At 43.9% G+C, this 22241-nt stretch overlaps 1 protein-coding gene across 1 annotated transcript in view; it reads left to right on the top strand.

The window, feature by feature from the left end:
• SLC25A10 (solute carrier family 25 member 10) overlaps nucleotides 1-22241 on the top strand; it is a 40180-nt gene that overhangs the window by 4189 nt on the left and 13750 nt on the right. Inside the window, exons 2-3 of the mRNA XM_082272702.1 lie at nucleotides 13238-13357; nucleotides 17872-17986. Of these exons, the coding sequence (XP_082128828.1) occupies nucleotides 13238-13357; nucleotides 17872-17986 (235 nt within the window). The remainder of the gene's footprint in view (nucleotides 1-13237; nucleotides 13358-17871; nucleotides 17987-22241) is intronic.

Genomic DNA, 22241 nt, shown 5'->3' with positions numbered 1-22241 from the left:
ATCTTAACATTAATAAAAAGAAAAAATATATAAATAATATACACACACCAAAAAAACCTTTAAAGCATTACACGCACTTTAATACTCTGGACATGATCTGTACTGCATAGTTAATTTGTGTGTATAAAATATATATATATATAATCATTATATAAAAAAAAAAAAATCTTAAACAGTAATTATTAATAAAATATATATTTTATTAATTAATGTTTAAGATTTTTTTTCTAATAATGATAATATATATATTATACACACAAAGTAACTATGCAGTACAGATCATGTTCAGAGATCATCTTTAACATCTTAGCAATTGCACTTTATTTTATTAGATAAATGTCCTTATTAAATTGCGTGTAATGCTTTAAGGTTTTTTTTTTTTTTTTTTTTTTTGTGTGTATATCTTTATATATACATTTTTTTTTTTTTTTTTTTTTTTTTTTTTCTACAGTGTCTTGAAAAGTATTCATTCCCCTTGAAATTTTGTCATGTTACAACCAAACACGGAAATGTATTTTATTAGGATTTTATATGATAGACCGACACAAAGTGGAAGGAAAATGATAAATGGTTTTCAAAATTTCTTTACAAATCTGTGAAAAGTGTGGCGCGCATTTGCCCCCCCTTTACTCTGATATCCCTAACTAAAATCTAGTGGAACCAATTGCCTTCAGAAGTCACCTAATTAGTAAATAGAATCCACCTGTGTGTAATTTAATCTCAGTATAAATACAGCTGTTCTGTGAAGCCCTCAGAGGTTTGTTAGAGAACCTTAGTGAACAAACAGCATCATGAAGGCCAAGGAACACACCAGACAGGTCAGGGATAAAGTTGTGGAGAAGTGTAAAGCAGGGTTAGGTTATAAAATAAAAAAATATCTCCCAAACTTTGAACATCTCACGGAGCGCTGTTCAATCCATCATGGGAAAATGGAAAGAGTATGGCACAACTGCATCCCTACCAAGACATGGCCGTCCACCTAAACTGACCGGCCGGGCAAGGAGAACATTCATGAGAGAAGCAGCTAAGAGGCCCATGGGAACTCTGGAGGAGCTGCAGAGATCCACAGCTCAGGTGGGAGAATCTGTTCACAGGACAACTATTAGTCCTGCGCTCCACAAATCTGCCCTTTATGGAAGAGTGAGAAGAAGAAAGCCATTGGTGGAAGAAAGCCATAAGTTCTGTTTGCAGTTTGTGAGAAGCCATGTGGGGGACACAGCAAACATGTGGAAGAAGGAGCTCTGCTCAGATGAGACCAAAAATTAGCTTTTTGGCTTGAATGTGCAAAACGCTGTGTGGGGGAAAACTAACACTGCACATCACCCTGATCACACACCTACTGTGAAACATGGTGGTGGCAGCATAATGTTGTGGGGGTGCTTTTCTTCAGCAGGGACAGGGAAGTTGCTCAGAGTTGATGGGAAGATGGATGGAGCCAAATACAGGGCAATTTTAGAAGAAAAGACTTGAGACTGGGGCGGAGGTTCACCTTCCAGCAGGACAACGACCCGAAACCTCCAACCAGAGCTACAATGGAATGGTTTACATCAAAGCATATTCTTGTGTTAGAATGGCCCAGTCACAGTCCAGACCTAAATCCCATTGAGAATCTGTGGGGAGACTTGAAAATTGCTGCTCACAGACGCTCTCCTTCCAATCTGACAGAACTTGAGATATTCTGCAAAGAAGAATGGGCAGAAATGTCCTCTCTAGATGTGCAAAGCTGGTAGAGACATCCCCAAAAAGACTCGCAGCTGTAATTGCAGGGAAAGGCGGTTCTACAAAGTATTGACTCCGGGGGGTGAATACAAATGCAGCCACACTTTTTTTTTTTTGGTATATTTATTTGGAAAAAATGTTGAAAACCATTCATTTTACTTACACTTCACAATTATGGCCACTTTGTGTCGGTCTATCACATAAAATCTCAATAAAATACATTTTTGGTTGTAACATGACAAAATGTGGGACATTTCAAGGGGTGTGAATACTTTTTCAAGGCACTGTATGTGTGATATCTAAAACAAACTTTACCACTTTGCAGCCTACAAGTCTAATCTACTCCAATACACACCCTGTGAATGTCCCGTCCAATCATATTAATGGATATAATAAAACCATAATGGCCATTATTTAGTCATATACAAAGCGCAATGTACAAAGTGCACTGATAGCCAATCACAGCTCACCGTTTATTATACTGACCGTAGCAAAACGCCAATCTCTGATCTAGCCGCCATCAGGCTAAAAATCCATAATAATGAGGGGAGCGGCCTGTATTCAGTTTAACTGATGATGTCAGTGGTGGGCGGAGTCAGCAAAGGGCCCCTTTATGACAATATTCCCCCCCCCCCCACATTTTAATTGGGGGGAACAGTTAAGTTATCTTGACCACTTGCCGACCAGCCGGGCAGGTTCCCGCGAAACAACGTAACCATACTTAGCTTCGTGGGGGCGCGGGCGTGTGCCGCCGGGGGCGGGCACCCCAATTTGCCAGGGTGGAAGCTGATCTGCGGGGGCCGGCACCCGCGATCGCTCCCCGTGGAGACAGAACGGCGATCTGCCATTGTAAACACGGGAGACCGCTGTTCTGTCAGCAATGAACACAGGGATCCTCCTATTTAGGAACACAGATCTCTGTGTTCATTCCATAAGTCCTTCCTCCCACACAGTTAGAAAGCACCCCCTAGGCACACATTTAACCCTTTGATTGCCCCTGGTGTTAACCCCTTCCCTGCCAGTGTCATTATTACAGTGACAGTGAATATTTTTAGCCCTGATTACTGTAGTAATGTCACAAAAAAAGACAAAAAAAAATTCACTTTCTGCTATAGAACATTCCCAATAATAAAAAAAAAAAAAAAAAGTCAGATGTCCGATTTTGTCCGCCGCAATGTCGCAGTCCCGCTAGAAATCGCAGATCACCACCATTACTAGTAAAAATAAATAAAAATGACAAATCTTTCCCCTAGTTTGTAGATGCGATAACTTTTGCACAAACCAATCGATATACACTTATTGGCTTTTTTTTTTTAACCAAAAATATGTATCCGAATACAAATTGGCCTATAATGCTAAAAATGTTTTTTTTTTTTGTTTTTTTTTTTGTTTTTTTTTGGGAATGTTGTATAGCAGAATGTAAAAAATTATTATTTGTTTTTATTATATTTATTTTTAATTTAATTTATTTAAAAAAAAATTTCGGGGGGGGGGGGTTATTACAGGTATCATTCCTTTCGGAGGTTTTTTTTTTTTTTATCATTGTTATTACCCAAATTCTTTGTTCACTTTTGGGTTAGATTTGTTTCATATAGGATATTGTACTATATAATATTCCCCCAAAAAAATGTAAAAATCTATTAATTTATTTTTCATCATTTTTAGGCCAATTTGTTTTCTGCTCCATATTTTTGGTTAAAAAAAAAAAAAAAAAAAAATCGCACTAAGCGTATTTTGATTGGTTTGCACAAAAGTTATCGCGTTTACTAACTACGGGAAAGATTTGTCATTTTTTTTTATTGTGGGTTTTTTTTTTTTTTTTTTTATACTAGTAATAGCGGTGAAATGCGATTTTTTTTTTTTTTTTTTTTTTTTTTTTTTTCGGGATTTCGGCGGACAGATCAGACCCCTTACTGACATTTTTGACACTTTTGGGGGGACCAGTGACATTACTACAGTAATCAGTGCTAAAAATATGCACTGTTACTGTAAAAATGACACTGGCAGGGAAGGGGTTAACACCGTGGGTGATCAAAGGGTTGCATGTTGGTCTAGGGGAGTGTTTTCTAACTGTGAGGGGGATGGGCTTGTGCCATTAACACAGACCTGTGATCCTAAATAGGAGGAACACAGGCGCTCTGTGCTGATTCCTGAGAGAACAATGGGAACAACAGAAGGGGTTAACATAGTGGTTGATCAAGGGGTTAAATGTGAGCCTGGGGGGTGATTCTAACTGTATGAGGGGGGAGGGGCTTGTGAAATGATCATAGAGACCTGTGTTCCTATATAGCAGGATCACAGGCGCTCTATGATCATTCCAGGTAGGAGGGTTGGCTGTGTTTTACAATATCTGGCCATTCTTCTCTCTCAGCGGGGAACGATCGCGGGTGGCCAGCGGCAATCGGAGCCACTTGCCCCGTGCATCGGAGTCCCCGCTGCAGAGTGGGGGGTGGGAGCGTTCAAGTCTTTTTGGGGATGTCTCTACCAGCTTTGCACATCTAGAGAGGACATTTCTGCCCATTCTTCTTTGCAGAATAACTCAAACTCTGTCAGATTGGATGGAGAGCGTCTGTGAACAGCAATTTTCAAGTCTTGCCACAGATTCTCAATGTGATTTAGGTCTGGACTGTGACTGGACCATTCTAGCACATGAACACAAGTCTTTTCAAGCCACAGATTCTCAATGGGATTGAGGCTCCGTTCACATGTAGGCGTTTTGGGGCGTTTTTGGGGAGTTTTTCTGCTCTAGGATCAGCTCTCAAAACGCCCAACAAGACAAATCCTATTCATTTCAATGGCCCCTGTTCACATCTGAGCGTTTTGACGCTGTGAGCAAATTGCCCAACGCTCAAAAAAGTACATGAGCTTCTTTTTGGGCAGATTACAGGCGTTTTCCATTGGTTTCTATTCAATCTAAAAACGCCTGCACAAAAAACGCCTTTAAAAACGCCTGTAAATCGCAGTAAAAAAAACGCGCGAAAACGCTACGCTCAGGTGTGAATGTAGCCTTAGGTCTGGACTCTGCCTAGCAGCAGGCGCGGGACCGAAGTAGGGCTATGTCGGTTTCGCGCAGGAGGGGCTGCCTGCTGCAGTATTTCTGTTAATTCTGAACACAGCTACATCCCCAGTTATAAGAGGGTGTGCACACTTCTGCAACCACATTATTTTCGTTTTTTCTATTTTTACTTCCCCAGCTTATAGGTCACGATAAAGGTGGAAAAAGTTCTGAAATTATTTTATCGTTAATATTTTTATTTATTCGTTAACAGGGGTGTGTAGACTTTTTATTCGCACTGTACAAGTTCAAAAGTGGAGTTCACCTCCACTGTAAATACAGAGAAAGTAATACTGGAACCAGTTCCAGAGAAGATTCCCAGTACAGTAGATGGAGATGGTGAAATCTCTTCATGTAAATGCGTGCCGATAGAACAAAGGAATGTCCTGAAGTTGTATGAGAACAGAAGTAGTCCCTGTAAAGCTCTTCTTCGGGGACCCGGTGAGCTTAGCTTGTTAGAACTTGAGATCTGTCAGTAATTTCCTCCATCCATGTGAGGAAGCCAGAAGTGGTGAAACTGGCTTTTTTTGGGTGGGGCGATCATTATATGCAGTCAATTTTATTCTTCATTAAAAAAAATACTGTAAGGAGACCCAAGTGGAGTGTGGCTGACATTCATAGGGGAACATTTTTTGCGTGAGGCTCATAGAGTTCAAAGCGATTACCCTAATCCAGTGATGGGGAACCTTGGCACCCCAGATGTTTTGGAACTACCGTATTTATCGGCGTATAACACGCACTTTTTCCTCCTAAAAATGGAGGAAAAAGTAGCTGTGTGTGTTATACGCTGATATAAAAAAATAAAAATGTCCAGAAAGCAGCGCCGAGAGGTAGAAGGGGGCGGGCGGCGCCGAGAGGTAGAAGGAGGCGGGTGGCGCCGAGGAGAAGGAAGGACGTGTTTTCATCGGAAGCCCCGCCTCCTATGCCAACGTCAATCATAGGCGCCGGGACTTCCGATGAGAGCGCATCCTTCCTTCTCGGCGGCGCCCGCCCCCTTCTACCTCTCGGCGCTGCTTTCTGAGATTTTTAAAAGTTGTGTATAGTGGCGCTGGCGAAGGCTGCATGTATGGGCACTGGCGAAGGCTGCATGTATGGGCACTGGCGAAGGCTGCATGTATGGGCACTGGCGAAGGCTGCATGTATGGGTGCTGGCGAGGCTGCAATTATGGGGACTGGCGCTGGCGAGGCTGCTTGTATGGGCACTGCCCTGGCGAGGCTGCGTGTATGGGCACTGCCCTGGCGAGGCTGCATGTATGGGCACTGGCGAAGGCTGCATGTATGGGTGCTGGCGAGGCTGCAATTATGGGGACTGGCCCTGGCGAGGCTGCGTGTATGGGCACTGCCCTGGCGAGGCTGCATGTATGGGCGCTGGCGAGGCTGCATGTATGGGTACTGGTGCTGGCGAGGCTGCATGTATGGGTACTGCAGAGACGAGGCTGCATGTGTGGGCACTGGCGAAGGCTGCATGTATGGGTACTGCAGAGACGAGGCTGCATGTGTGGGCACTGGCGAAGGCTGCATGTATGGGCACTGGCGAAGGCTGCATGTATGGGTGCTGGCGAGGCTGCAATTATGGGGACTGGCGCTGGCGAGGCTGCATGTATGGGCACTGCCCTGGCGAGGCTGCATGTATGGGCACTGCCCTGGCGAGGCTGCATGTATGGGCGCTGGCGAGGCTGCATGTATGGGTACTGGCGAGGCTGCAATTATGGGGACTGGCCCTGGCGAGGCTGCATGTATGGGCACTGCCCTGGCGAGGCTGCATGTATGGGCACTGCCCTGGCGAGGCTGCATGTATGGGCGCTGGCGAGGCTGCATGTATGGGTACTGGCGCTGGCGAGGCTGCATGTATGGGTACTGCAGAGACGAGGCTGCATGTGTGGGCACTGGCGAAGGCTGCATGTATGGGTGCTGGCGAGGCTGCAATTATGGGGACTGGCGCTGGCGAGGCTGCATGTATGGGCACTGCCCTGGCGAGGCTGCATGTATGGGCACTGCCCTGGCGAGGCTGCATGTATGGGCGCTGGCGAGGCTGCATGTATGGGTACTGGCGAGGCTGCAATTATGGGGACTGGCGCTGGCGAGGCTGCATGTATGGGCACTGCCCTGGCGAGGCTGCATGTATGGGCACTGCCCTGGCGAGGCTGCATGTATGGGCGCTGGCGAGGCTGCATGTATGGGTACTGGCGCTGGCGAGGCTGCATGTATGGGTACTGCAGTGACGAGGCTGCATGTGTGGGCACTGGCGAAGGCTGCATGTATGGGTGCTGGCGAGGCTGCAATTATGGGGACTGGCGCTGGCGAGGCTGCATGTATGGGCACTGCCCTGGCGAGGCTGCATGTATGGGCACTGCCCTGGCGAGGCTGCATGTATGGGCGCTGGCGAGGCTGCATGTATGGGTACTGGCGCTGGCGAGGCTGCATGTATGGGTACTGCAGTGACGAGGCTGCATATGTGGGCACTGCACTGGCGAGGCTGCATTTAAGAACACTGCGCTGATGAGGCTGCATTTGTGGGCACTGGTAAGACTACATTTAATTAAAAAAAAAAAAATGTTCTGAGTTCAAAGCTGTTTATTTTAAATTTCAGCTTTTTTCCTGAAATTTCTGCCCTAAAATTTAGGTGCTTGTTATACGCCGATAAATACGGTACATTTCCCATGATGCTCATGCATTCTGCAGTGTAGCTGAGCATCTTGGGAAATGTAGTTCCAAAACATCTGGGGTGCCAAGGTTCACCATCACTGGGCCTAATCTATGTTCCCACTGAAGACTGCTGAGGTCCAAGGGCCCCACATTGTATAGCAAAGGTCTGCAGATTGGGCACCATGGTAGTAGGGGGTCTCCAGGACAGAGCCATCTGGGGGAAGCATTATGAAGGAAGAATGGCAGGAGAAGGCCATTAGTACCCATTTTTTGTTCGAATCAGGGAAGATCCAATCAACATTGTGAACCAGGAAGGCCAAATTGTGAGCAGGGCTTTTTTTTTTTTTTTTCCAGGGGAAAAGCATTTTTGGCACCTCCAGCACTGAATGTATGTAATGGCAACTGGTGCTGGAGGGCCAATGATCTTGGCTGCTGGGGGATCCATTTTTGCATGGGCTTCTTATGTTGCTGGCAATGATCTACTGTTGAGGAAGAGGTCTATTGTGTATATATAATGGATCCATATATATATAATATACATTTTTATTTTTTGTTTTGTTTTGCACAAAAAAATGAAAACCGGAGAGGTGATCAAATACCATCAGGAAAAAAAGGACATACATTTTTTTTTTTTTTTTTTTTGGTAAAGCGGCACAATGGTCAATTAAAGTAATGCAGTACCGTATTGCAAAAAATGGCCTGGTCATGAAGGGGGGGTAAACCTTCTGGGGATGAAATGGGTAAATGCCTTCTAGCCCAAGGCCAAGACAGGACATTACTCGGTGTAATCCGAGTCATGATGCGTCTATTTAAAGCCCATTTACATTTAACGGGTGATTATCCCCGATGAATGCCTGGTTGTGTGCGGGATCTGCCGCATCAAATTGGTTAATGCGGAAGTGCAGAGAGTCTAATGATAGAGATGGTCTAGGGCTAGGCAACAACGGGCCATTTCCAGAACTCCAGGACGATCGGATTGTTCATACTAGGAGATGCATCCGAGCGCTTGCGCTTTTTTGGCGCCTTCCCATCCGTTGCATTTTAGAGTAGCCCTTTAGTTTCAATGGGCACAAAAAAAGGTGCAGTTTTTTTTTTTTAAAACTGCAATGCACCAAATCGCAGGGTGCCATGCATTTTGGTGGGCACAGATGTGCAGATGTTTGCAAGCTGTTCTTAAGCTGGCCATACACTGCAATCTGTACAATCTCTGTAAGATTTACCCAAACTATCTTATAGAGCAGGGATCCTCAAACTATGGCCCTCCAGGTGTTCAGGAACTACAATTCCCATCATGCTTAGTTATGTCTGTGATGTCAGAGTTTTACAATGCATCATGGGAGGTGTAGTTCTGCAACAGCTGGAGGGCCGTAGTTTGAGGATCCCTGGTCTAGAGGAACCAACTGCCTTCAGAAGTCACCTGTGTGTAATTTAACTACTTCTAACCGTAAAATCTAGTGGAAGGGTCTTCAAAACTGTGGCCCTCCAGGTGTTCAAGAACTACAATTCCCATCATGCCTAGTCATGTCTGTGATTGTCAGAGTTTTACAATGCATCATGGGATGTGTAGTTCTGCAACAGCTGGAGGGCCGTAGTTTGGGAATCCCGGTAAAATATAGGGGGACACACCTGAACAAGCCATTCACTTTGTATCAGATCAGGCCCTTACAATACATAGTTGTTGGTAGATTTGAGCGTCGGCTCACACTAGGTAAGATTCGAGTTTACAGCAAATTCTCTGCGGATTCCGCACCGCATCAAAATCGCAATCCGTTCACACAAACCGATTGCGGAGTGTATGTGAAGTTCTAGTGGAGCTTTAACTGCTTGCCGACCAGCCGCTGTAGTTTTCTGACGGCAGGTCGGCTCTGTCCCGCAAAACAACGTACCTGTACGACGCTTCACGAGGGCGCGCATGCGCTGATTCGCCACAGGGGGAAGCTAATCAGCGAGTCCGGCGGCCGCGATCGCTCCCCAAGGAGACAGAACCTTGTAAACAGGGCAGACCGCTGTTCTGTCAGTGATGAACACAGGGATCCTCCTATTTAGGAACACCAATCTCTGTGTTTATCCAGCAAGCCCATCCCCCACACAGTTAGAAAACACCCCATAGGGACACATTTAACCCTTTGATCGCCCCTAGTGTTAACCCCTTCCCTGCCAGTGTCATTATTACAGTAACAGTGTATATTTTTAGCACTGATTACTGTAGTAATGTCACTGGTCCCCTCAAAAGCGTCAGGTGTCCGATCTGTCCGCCGCAATGTCGCAGTTCCACTAAAAATCGCAGATTGCCGCTATTACTAGTTAAAAAAATAAATTACACAAATCTTTCCCCTAGTTTGTAGATGCGATAACTTTTGCGCAAACCAATCAAAATACGCTTATTAGGATTTTTTTTTTTTTTTTACCAAAAATATGTAACCGAATACAAATTGGCCCAAAATGATGGAAAAAAAATAAATATATGTGTGTGTGTATATATATATATATGTGTGTGTATATATGTAATTATGTTTTTTATTATTGGGATTGTTCTGTAGCAGAAAGTAAAAAATGTATTGGGTTTTTTTCAGAATTTTTTTCTTTTTTTTTTTTTTTTTTTTTTTTTTTTTGTTTTATAGCCCAAAAAATAGATTTGCACAGGTTGTCAAATAAAGTTCTATTTGTGGGAAAAAAGGACTTAAATTTTATTTGGGTACAGCGTTGCACAACAGCGCAATTTTCAGTTAAAGTAACGATGTTGCAGTCCCACTGTAAATCGCTGATCGCCACCATTACTAGTAAAAAAATAAATAAAAAATTCCATAAAAATATCACTTAGTTTGTAGATGCGATAACTTTGCAAACCAATCAATAAATGCGTATTGGGATTTTCTTTTTTTTTTTTTTTTCTTATTTAAATACCAAACATTTTTTTTTTTTAATTGTCTAAATTGATAAAAAAAGAAACTTAGATTTTTTTTTTTTACATCGATATGTTTTATATCAGAATTTTTTTTTTTTTTTTTTACTTATTAGATATAGCTATATAATATTTTTACTGCACCCAGTACAAATGAGCGCATGCCATCTGCAGCGCCCCCAGCTGGTGACACCTGACATTTCGTTGGCACCCAATGAATGACTTCCCACGTCCCCTCTTATCTTCTGTGTAGTTTTCTTACTTGGGGGGGGGGGGGGGGGGTCACAGGCCTGTTGGTCTCGCTGTGCCGTGCTCTATAGGAGGCTGCATTTGTAGCCTATTATTGGTGCAGATGTGGAATTCTCTGTAATTGGAGACGGAGCCAAATGTCCGGGGAATGGGGGACGAGACGTTGTCTTGAGATGGTCGGGGCACGTGGTGTTGCGCACTTTCAAGGACTTGTCTTTGTGACAGCAGGGAGTGCTCACATCATAAACTCTATGAACTGCAGAACATTCGTTTTACAAGAGAAATACCTTATCAAAGCTTTACCGAGAGCGCCAATATGCTGGGAAGATTGGAGGAAGGGTGGTCATGTGATTTTTTTTTTTTAACCAAAAGTATTGGGACACCTGCCTTTACACGCACATGAACTTTAATGGCATCCCAGTCTTAGTCCGTAGGGTTCAATATTGAGTTGGCTCCACCCTTTGCAGCTATAACAGCTTCAACTCTTCTGGGAAGGCCGTTCACAAGGTTTAGGAGTGTGTCTATGGGAATGTTTGACCATTCTTCCAGAAATGGCACTGATGGTTGGTCAAGAAGGTCTGGCTCGCCGTCTCCCAAAGGTGTTCTATCGGGTTGAGGTCAGGACTCTGTGCAGGTCAGCCAAGTTCCTCCACCCCAAACTCATCCATGTCTTTATGGACCTTGCTTTGTGCACTGGTGTGCAGTCATGTTGGAACAGGAAGGGGCCATCCCCAAATTGTTCCCACAAAGTTGGAAGCATGAAATTGTCCAAAATGTCTTGGTATGCTGACGCCTTAAGAGTTCCCTTCACTGGAACTAAGGGGCCAAGCCCAACCCCTGAAAAACAACCCCACACCATAATCCCCCCCCCCCCCTCCACCAAATGATTTGGACCAGTGCACAAAGCAAGGTCCATAAAGACATGGATGAGCGAGTTTGGGTTGGAGGAACTTGACTGGCCTGCACAGAGTCCTGACCTCAATATCCCATACTCCTTCACATGGGGGGGGGGGCAGGATCTGGGGCCCAAGATTCTGATAAGCCCCTTGCCTCAATATGGGGACATATTGAGGTGGGGCGGGCACGTGGCCTGGTATGGTGGGGGGGGGGGGGCAGCGCTCGCTCCCTCCCTTTTCTCACCTGCTGGGCTGTGTGCTTGTATGGATCTGGGGGGGGGGGGCAGGATCTGGACCAGATTTCAATCAGCCCCTTGCCCGCATTAACATGGAGACCAGGTGCTTTGAGGTTTGGGGGTATGTGGCCTTGTATGGTACGGGAGGGGGGGGGGGGTAGCTCGCTCGTTCCCTCCCTTTCCTGGGCTGGTGGGATAAGGGCTTTGTATGGATTTTGGGGGGAGAGAGGAGGGACCCCCACAATATATATGTGTGTGTGTGTGTGTATATATATATATATATATTTTACTGCATCCATTTTTTAAATTGATTCATTTTTTTTTTTTTTTTTTTTTTTTACATCGATATGTTTTATATCAGAAAAGTGAATACTTTTTTTATATTTATTTCGATATGTATGTATATGTGTGTGTGTTTTTTTTTTTTTTTTATTATTATTATTATTATAATATATATATATATATATATATATATATATATATATATATATATATATATATATATATATATATATATATATATATATATATATATATATATATATATATATATATATATATATATATATATATATATATATATATATATATATATAATATATATATATATATGTATATATAATATATTAAAAAGTATTTATTTTTTTAACTTTTCTGATATAAAACATATCGATGTAAAAAAAAAAAAAATGAATCAATTTAAAAAATGTATGCAGTAAAAAAAAAAAAAAAAAAGAGATATATATATATATATATATATATATCTTCTTCTTTTTTTTTTTTTTTTTTTTTTTTTTACTGCATACATTTTTTAAATTGATTTTTTTTTTTTTTTTACATCAATATGTTTTATATCAGAAAAGTTAAAAGAAAATAAATACTTTTATATATATATATAATATTTTTTTTTTTTTTTTTGGGCGTGGTTCCCCTCAAAATCCATACCAGACTCGAAGGACCTGGCAATTATTGGGAGGGGGGTCCCACGCCATTTTTTTTTTTTTGGCAGTGCTTACTTTTAAATTCAGCTGGTAAGCAGGGAAGCCCGCTGACAGCTGATGACTTAATATGTATTTAGTACGCGGTGGCCGCCTTCCCGGCCCAATCCTTAACAATCAGCTATACACAGTTTTGGTAAAGAGAAAAAAAAAAAAGAAACGCATCAAAAAAGCGAATGCACTGTAGAACGCATCAATTGCAAAGATGTGAACCGAGCCGCAATGGATGAGCGGAGGCTGAGATGTGACCGGGGAAGGAATTCTTTTGCAGTCACAGTGAGTCAGCACAGAGTGATTGGTGAAGTGGGAAGATCGGAGTCATTGTGTTCTATCTAAGATGCAGGAAAACTTTATAGGACGTATGGGGGGGGGGGGGGGATTTGGAGTGATGACCTTGTGTGGAATAAGGAGGGGCGCCTCTGCGATTAGAACGTCAGAAGATTTGTTTGCGACCTTTGACTCCATTCTTCAGCAGAGAATCTATAAACTTTAAGGCTCTGCCGCTGTCACGTGACTCCCTTTGTCTCTCTATCCAGGTTCATCTGCAGACTCAGCAAGAGGTGAAGAAGAGAATGACAGGAATGGCAATCGCTGTGATAAGGAATGACGGCTTTCTTGCGCTGTACAATGGGCTGAGCGCTTCCCTCTTCAGACAGGTAAGCTGGGTTGGATTAAAGAATTTTTTTTTTTTTTTCCTCTTTCGTTCATTGACAGCCACAGCTACTGGTATTCTTATCCATTGAGTTATACTGCCCCCTACAGGAGTAGGACACCAGGCAGAAGAAAATGATGCCTAGTGTCCAAAAAACCTTTTTGGAAGCAGTGGTCTCTCTGCAGAGGTCTGGCACACACCCCGAGGAGTCAGACCTGTAGTTCTGCAATCAGCAAAGATTACAAAAAAGTCATCAGCTGTCAGCGGGCTTCCCTGCTAACAGCTGAATGTAAAAGTAAGCAGTGTCTGCAAAAAAAAAAACGGCATGGGCTCCCCCTCCCAATAACTGCCAGGCCCTTCAAGTCTGGTATAGATTTTGAGGGGAACCACGCCTAAATGTTAAACCCCATACAAGGCAATTATCCGAGCACGCAACCCAGCAGTGGTCTCTCTGCAGAGGTCTGGCACTCCCCCGAGGAGTCAGACCTGTAGTTCTGCAATCAGCGAAGATTACACTCCCTGCCGATTAGGGAGCTCTGGCTCTAACTCAGCAGTGGGTGTGTCGGACCTCTGCAGAGAGACCACTGCTTGCACACACAGAGCAAGGGTCCTTGTCTACTGCAGTCTGGCAGGGGGCATGCTTTTTTTATTCAGGCTGCTTTCTGAAGACCGGCTTTGCACACATTTGTGTTGGTGAGCTTGGACTGCCTCTCTGCAAAGCCGGTCTTCACAAAGCAGCCAGAGTAAAAACGCATGGCCCCTGCCAGACTGCAGTAGACCAGGACCCTTGCTCTGTGTGTGCAAGCAGTGGTCTCTCTGCAGAGGTCTGACACACCCCTGCTGAGCTAGAGTGAGAGCTCCCCAATCGTCAGGGAGTTTGATTGCTGGTGATTGCCGAACTACAGGTCTGACTCCTCGGGGGTGTGCCAGACCTCTGCAGAGAGACCACTGCCTCCAAAAAGGTTTTTTGTACACTAGGCATAATTCTCTTCTGCCTTGTGTCCTACTCCTGTAGGGGGCAGTATAGCCCAATGAGAGACAGTCCAAGCTCATCAACACAAATGCATGCAGAGGTTCGGCCCACCCCTGAGGAGTCAGACCTGTAGTTCTGCAATCAGCAGAGATCACACTCCCTGCCAATTGTGGAGATCTGGCTTTAACTCCTCCCCCCCTTCTGATTGGCTTACTGGCTGTGATTGACAGCAGCGAGAGCCAATGTCTCCTGCTGCTGCTAAAATCAATCAGAAGTGCAAATCCCCAGGGAGATAAGGCTCTTGTGCACAAAGCTGGATCGGGAGGAGGCTCAAGTAAGTATTGGGGTGGGGGAGGGGGGGGTGTCTACTGCACACAGAAGGTTTTTTTACCTTCGTGCATACAGTGCATTGCGAAAGTATTCGACCCCCTTGAACTTTTCGACCTTTTGCCACATTTCAGGCTTCAAACCTAAAGATATAAAACTGGAATTTTTTTTGAAGAATCAACAACAAGTGGGACACAATCATGAAGTGGAACAAAATGTATTGGATATTTCAAACTTTTTTAACAAATAAATAAAACTGAAAAATTGGGCGTGCAAAATTATTCAGCCCCTTTACTTTCAGTGCAGCAAACTCTCTCCAGAAGTTCAGTGAGGATCTCTGAATGATCCAATGTTGACCTAAATGACTAATGATGATAAATAGAATCCACCTGTGTGTAATCAAGTCTCCGTATAAATGCACCTGCACTGTGATAGTCTCAGAGGTCCGTTTAAAGCGCAGAGAGCATCATGAAGAACAAGGAACACACCAGGCAGGTCCGAGATACTGTTGTGGAGAAGTTTAAAGCCGGATTTGGATACAAAAAGATTTCCCAAGCTTTAACCACTTGCCGTCTGCTCACTAGAGCTCTACTGCGGCAAAGTGGTTGGTTATCGTCTGACGACGTAGTCCTACGTTGCCAGACACTCCCCTTTCTCTTTCTTTTGCCGCCGGAGGCTCGCTCCCGCTGTTTTCAGTCACAGCGGGAGTCGGGCCAGGGGAGGAGCAGCGGCGATCGCCGCTGCTCTTCCCCAATTGTCGGGGAATCGAGTGTGGAGATCCGCCCGCCTGTGTAAACAAAGCGGGCGGATCTCCTAAGTGACAGGCAGGGTCAGATTGCAGGGTTCAGCATAGCTGAACCTGCGATCTGTCCCTGTGTCACTCAGTCCCCTCCCCCCACACATGTTAGTAAGCACCAGGCATACATTAACCCCTCCCTCTCCAATAAAATTAACCCCTTCCCTGCCAGAGTCATTTTTACAGTAACAGTGCATATATATATAGCACTGATTACTGTAGTAATGTCACTGGTCCCCCCAAAAGTGTCAAAAATGTCAGTCAAGGGTCCGATCTGTCCGCCGCAAAGTCGCAGTCCCGCAAAAAAAAATCGCAGATCGCCGCCATTACTCATTAAAAAAAAAAAAAAACACCAAAAACGACAAAAAACTTTCCCTTAGTAAACGCAATACCTTTTGCGCAAACCAATCAAAATACGCTTATTGTGATTTTTTTTTTTTTTTTTTTTTTTTTTTTTTTTTTACCAAACATATGTAGCATAAAACAAATTGGCCAAAAATGTAAAAAAATTTTGATTTTTTTGGGGGGAATATCATATAAAAAAATTTGAAAAATATTGTTATTTTTTTCAAAATTGTCGCTCTTTTTTTTTTTTTGTTTTATAGCGCAAAAAGTAAAAATCGCACAGGTGATCAAATACCACCAAAAGCTAATCCAATTGTATCCCTTCCAAATATATTAGAGGCACTTAGAGTATACGGAGCATTAGCTAACTACAGGATTAATCTTACTAAGTCGTCAGCACTGAGCATTTCTATGCTATTACAGGAGGAACTCCAACTACGCGCATCATTTTCGTTTTGTTGGGTTGAGGGTTCGTTAAAATATCTTGGGGTTCAAATTACAGCAGATCCATTGGATCTATACAGAAATTTTTTTTACCCTTATTGAGGAAGATCAAAGAAGACTTGAGGATATGGCAGCAGTTATTTCTAACCTGGTTCGGTAGGTGCAACGCACTTAAAATGAATGTTTTACCTAGGATTTTGTATGTAATGCAGGCCTTGCCTATTGCAATTCCTCTCGCTTTCTTTCACCAGATTAAGGTGTTCCGCTCTTTTATCTGGGCTCATAGGTCCCCGCGGATTCGGCTACAGATCCTATCCCTTACCAAAGCACGGGGGGGGGGGGGGGATAGGGCTCCCGGATTTATTTCGATATTACAGGGCTATCCATTTGACACGGGTAGTGGACTGGAATTGCAATAGGTCCTTTAAATTATGGGTGGGGCTTGAAGTAGACGAGGAGGGCCAATTAACCCCCCCGCACCGTGGTCGATATATTCCTCTACGGATAAGGTCTATTTACACCCTACTATAGGAACGACAATACGGGAAACTAGACGTATTCAACATCTCCCCAAATCCATCTCCTCTGATACCGATTTTAGGTAATCCTGAATTTCCTTCGGGATGTATGAGTACAAAAGTACGGAGCCTGGGTTGGTAAAATCCGTAGAGAAAAAAAAAATACCACCAATAGAAAGCTCTGTTTGTGGGGAAAAAAAGGACGTAAATTTTGTTTGGGTATGGCGTCGCGCGACCGCGCAATTGTCAGTTAAAGTCGCACAGCGCCGAATCGCAAAAAGTGGCCTGGACGTAAGACAGCAAAATCCTCCAGTGGTAAAGTGGGTAAACATCCCAAGGAGCACTGTGCCCCATAGTTGGGAGCCCCTTCTTTCTGCCTAGAGCATCACGGCTGCCACCATCATAAATGTGTATAAGACTGTATGGTGTCTGTGCAATATTGCTGGGATTTAATTAGTCCTCCTCGGCATTCCCATACCACTCCCTGCATGTTCCCTCGGGACATGAAACCTTAATTATATGTCATTACACATGTGAGCTTCTCTCAGGTGATCTCCGATCTCCATTACCAGCTGCTATCCTCCTAACCTAGACCCATGATGATGATCTGCTGAGTAGAGGACGTAAAAAACTACATTTCGATAGTGTAGAGCAGTGGTCCTCAACCCTGGTCCTCAGGGCCCACTAACAGGCCAGGTTTGCAAGATAACTGAAATCCATCCCAGGTGATCTCATTTGCTGCTCAGTGATTGTAGTACTCTAGTCTGCATCTCCCCAAGGTAATACTTAAAATCTGGCCTGTTAGTGGGCCCTGAGGACCGGAGTTGAGGACCACTGCTCAAAAGTTTGTAGACATCTGACCATCATAGCTAGCTGTGTGGCCAAACCTATGAGGACATCCCTCCAAATGATGGGGTTCGGGTGTCCCCATTGAAGGTTGATGACATTATAGATAATTGCGCCCCACCATCCTTGTGGTCACCCTACTGAACACTTTTTCCGAAGCACGATTGGGAGTTGGATCTTCTCATCCAGCATGGGATTCGAAACGGTGACCCTGGTGCTGCTAGGCAGAAGTCAGAATGTTTTTTCCGATTGCTCTTCTGTTCCCGCAGATCACCTACTCCATGACCCGCTTTGCCATCTACGAGACTGTGCGAGATCACATGGCCCAGGACAGCAAGGCCCCCCTCCCGTTCTACCAGAAGGTTCTGCTGGGAGCATTTGGCGGTAAGAATGATGAAGTGAATTTTAGACAATTTATAAGGAACCAACCAAATTTGTGTATGGCTACAGACACAAAAAATTATTTCCCTCACCCTCCCGGACCAAGTCATTTTTTTTACAAGAATTACCTCTTTTGAGAACCAGTGACCATGTGGGGTCTGCCTCGTTGGTCTTTTGCTGCAAGATTGGTGGGAGGGGCCAGTGGGCTCTTGTCAACATCACAGCACACTGCCTCAAATCTTCTTTCAGGACCATTATATGAAAGAACATATCAGAGGTATCCCTTTAGACATGTATGCTCCTCCCTGCTGCAGACTTTAGCTGTGCTTTCTGCTGATTGGTTGCTTGGGCATGCACATCAAAAGGGATGCCGGGGATGTGCTGTTTCATGCAATGCTAATTGATGGCAGAGAAAGCAAATAGCTTTGGAGGCAAGGACCGTACAGATCAGGAAGAACGGGGATTAATGATGATTGCAGGCAGGCTCAAACTAGCTGCAGCAGCTTCTAAGGCAGGGATCCTCAAACTATGGCCCTCCAGCTGTTGCGGAACTACACATCCCATGAGGCATTGTAAAACTCTGACATTCACAGACATGACTAGGCAGTTCCAGAACAACCGGAGGGCCGTAGTTTGAAGTTCCTGTTTTAAGGGTTACATTTTGGAGATGCATGTTTGTGGGGAATTAGGGGGTAACCAGTTTCAGTAAAGAAAGACTTGGGGGGGGGGGGGGGGTATAAAAGGTAAGGCTTTAATTGCAGCTAGTGTAAATATCTGCATCTGTCCTAATATTGGATGTGTGTAATCTTTGCTATTGTGTAACTTCCATCATGCAGGCCTGGAGTTGGAAAGTCATCCCTGACAGCCAATCAGAAACTACTGCAGTGAGCCGTGTTAACAAAGAGCAGCGGGGAGACCTCTTGTGTTGCTCCTTCACCATCCAATCAGAAGGCTAGGGGGTGTGTCTGAGTCCCGTTGTAGCTGCAGTGGAGGTCTTTGACCTGATTGTACTGTCTGTCAGGTGATTGCAAAACTGGCTGAGCAGTGGAGTGGCCTAGGTGCACCAATCCCTGAAATCCTATTGGCTGGGCTACAATTTATCATCTTCTAACCCTTTGTTTCCCCTGAGCTGGGAAATGTGACACAAGCGTGCATACATGTGTATGTCGAGCAGCAGAAATATATTTGGCGGTTGGATAATTTTATTATCCTCCAGCTGCCGCCTAAAATCTGCAGCCAGCTTAAAGGACTGAAAAGCTAAGACGATCGATGATGTATAGAGCAAAGGATTAGAAAGTGGAATATCTGTACTAATCCGTTACCACAGTGACCCCCCCCCCCCCCCCGAGCCCAAATCCCGGAGAGACTGAGATTTAGACGATGAAAGATCACACACCTGGGATTACACTCCTTGGTAATGACAGTCTGCAGGCAGATCCGGGAACTGCCGGAAATTTCACCCGCGGCACCAGTGAAATGTAGGTGATGCAGGAGGAAGTAATTAGCCAATGGATAACTAGGCCTCGTTCAGACATGCAGCAGCCCTTGCTGCCCCTCGGAAAAGCATTTCACAGTGGATTGCTTTTCAGGGGGCTCTTGGCAGGAGGCTAGGAAGGTATGTCCTCACTGCCTGCTTTTAACCATTAACTACATGCAATGCAGCATGCAGTGGCGTAGCGTGGGTTGTCAGCGCCCGGGGCAAGGTAAGTAATTTGCGCCCCCTACTAGACCACTACACTGACCTAGCTGATCACTAAACAGACCTACCTTATTCCTACACTGACCTACCTGATTACTATACTGACACCTACACAGACCTACCTGACCACTACACAAACCTACCTGACCACTACACAGACACCTACACTGACCTACCTTATTCCTGCACTAACCAACCTGATCACTACACTGACCTACCACATTTCTATACTGACACCTACACTGACCTACCTGAGCACTACACAGACCTACCTAAGCACTACACAGACCTACCTGATTCTTACACTGACCTACCTGACCACTACACAAACCTACCTGACAATTACACTGACCACTACAGAGACCTACCTGATTCCTACACTAAGGATGGCTGAGCAGACTCCTAAATGGCAGCATGACACTGCGCCCCCCCCAGATTTTGCGCCCGGTGCGGCTGGCCCCCCCAGCACCCCCCACGCTACGCCACTGGCAGCATGGCCCTATTGACTTGAATGGGACTATTGTCGCAGGATGAGCCCTGAGCTGCTGCATGGCCTTCCTTAGCAGTGAGGTCGGGGGTAGAGGTGGTTTGCGTGGGTCTTTTTTTTTTTTTTTTATTGTCCATAGATTGCAAAAAAAAATAAAAAATAATAATAATTTGTGCAAGTCAATATTGCCAAAAGACTGCCTTGTTTGTCCAATAAAAAAAATTACACATAATTTAAAAATAAAATTACACGTATATTCTTTTTTTATCTACCATAACCCTTATAAAGGAAATTAAATAACACCGATTTAAAATAGAATAAACCTGTTACCTTGTTAGGTAATGATGAAGTTATCACTGAATAAAGCATTGCCTCATTTTCCTTTTAAAAAAATAAAAAAAAAAAAAGCCAAAAAACTTGGACTTTTTGGATTTTTTTTTTTTTTTTTAAAGGAAAAAAGCCAAAACCTATTAAATAAATTTGGACTTTTTGGAATTAAAAAAAAAAAAAAGTCCAATAATTTTATTGATTTATTTTTTTTTTCTTGGTCTTTTTTTAAAAAGCCAAAACTAATAAATACATTTGGACTTTTTGGAATTAAAAAAAAGTCCAAGTTTATTTATTAGTTTTGGCTTTTTGGAATTTGGAATCCTTTTGGTCTGGCACTCCTTCCATTTGTGGACATTTTTATACTTTTGAATACAAAGTAACCACCCAAGAGTTCTTGCATACAATGTAACCAACTGGGTGTTGGGCAATCTCCCCACCATTACTGATTCATTACACACTCTATGGATCAAGTGCAAGGTAACTCCAAAGCTCCTCCCTCTCCTCAGTTCGGAACCATGGGGCTATCCAAAACCGATAAAGCTTCACATAATAGCCCGTCTTTCTGGGGGGTCATGGGATTGGTAATGCAGCATGTTGCACCGCCCTACACAGCGCTGACGTCACCAATCCCGCGAGTCCTGGAAGGACGGGCTATTCTGTGTGTGTGGCTGACACGCATGATTTTAGGCGTTTTTAAAGTGTTCCTTGATGTAAGTGGATTACTTTTTTTATTTTAAATAAACCTGCAATAATACACTATGGAGCTTTATCTGATTTGGGTAACCCCATGGTTCGGAACTGAGGAGAGGGAGGAGCTTTACTGGAGGACCTAAAGCCCAGACCGAGTTAAGCGATAGATGACCTTTTGTAATGAGAGGTCATTGACCTCTGGTAAAGGTGTAATTTATCCTTTCAAAACACCTCCACCAATCACTTATCAAGATGGTGGTATCAATGATTGGATCATCACACTATTGGGACTTTATTTTCCATTATTGGGACTTTATTTTACACTTTTTGGACTTTATTCCAACACCATTTGCACATATTTGATTCATGCTGTCCTTTTGGGCATTAAATAGTGCAACTTTAGTTATTTTATCTTTTTTGGACTGTGATTATATCACACAGAATTGTTGCTGCTTTTATTATTTTATTTTGTATTTTTATTGTCCCCTTTTAGCCTGGGTTCACACTGGGGCGACTTAGGCGACTTAGCCGTCTGACAAGTCGCGCTCCATTCAGTGCAATGGAACCGTTCTAATTGGAGCAACTCAAGTCGCTCCGACTTAGAAAAAGGTTCTTGCACTACTTTGGGGTCGACTTGCATTGACTTCTATTAGAGAAGTCGTTTGCAAGCCACGCTGAAGTTGCGCTGCACGGGTCGACTTCAGAGTCGGGCGACTTTGAAGCTGCCCCCAGTGTGAACCCAGCCTTAGTGCGTTTTTTTTTTCTTTTATACATTGTATCTACAGTCATACACAGTCATGAGATAATAGTCTCAAGAAAAGCTGCGCTTTTATATTCCTAATCTTAGTGCGCAATGTTTATAATCCTCAGAATTGCAATGTGTATAGTGGGGGTGACAGCGAGCGTCTCGGGCAGTAAGTGGCGTTTACCGTCGCTCAGTACTACATGCAGTATATATAAGGTCAGTATACAGCTGCTTCTTGTCGGTTGTCAGATGAGATGTACTATATATTCTCACACAAGTGTAGCCCTTCCTCTGCCATGAATCGGCC

The sequence above is a fragment of the Pelophylax lessonae genome, assembly GCF_965119305.1.
Source record: "Pelophylax lessonae genome assembly, chromosome: 11".
In the NCBI taxonomy this organism is placed as follows: Eukaryota; Metazoa; Chordata; class Amphibia; order Anura; family Ranidae; genus Pelophylax; species Pelophylax lessonae.
Note: the sequence above shows the minus strand (reverse complement) of the source record. Positions and strands in the feature narration are given on the sequence as shown.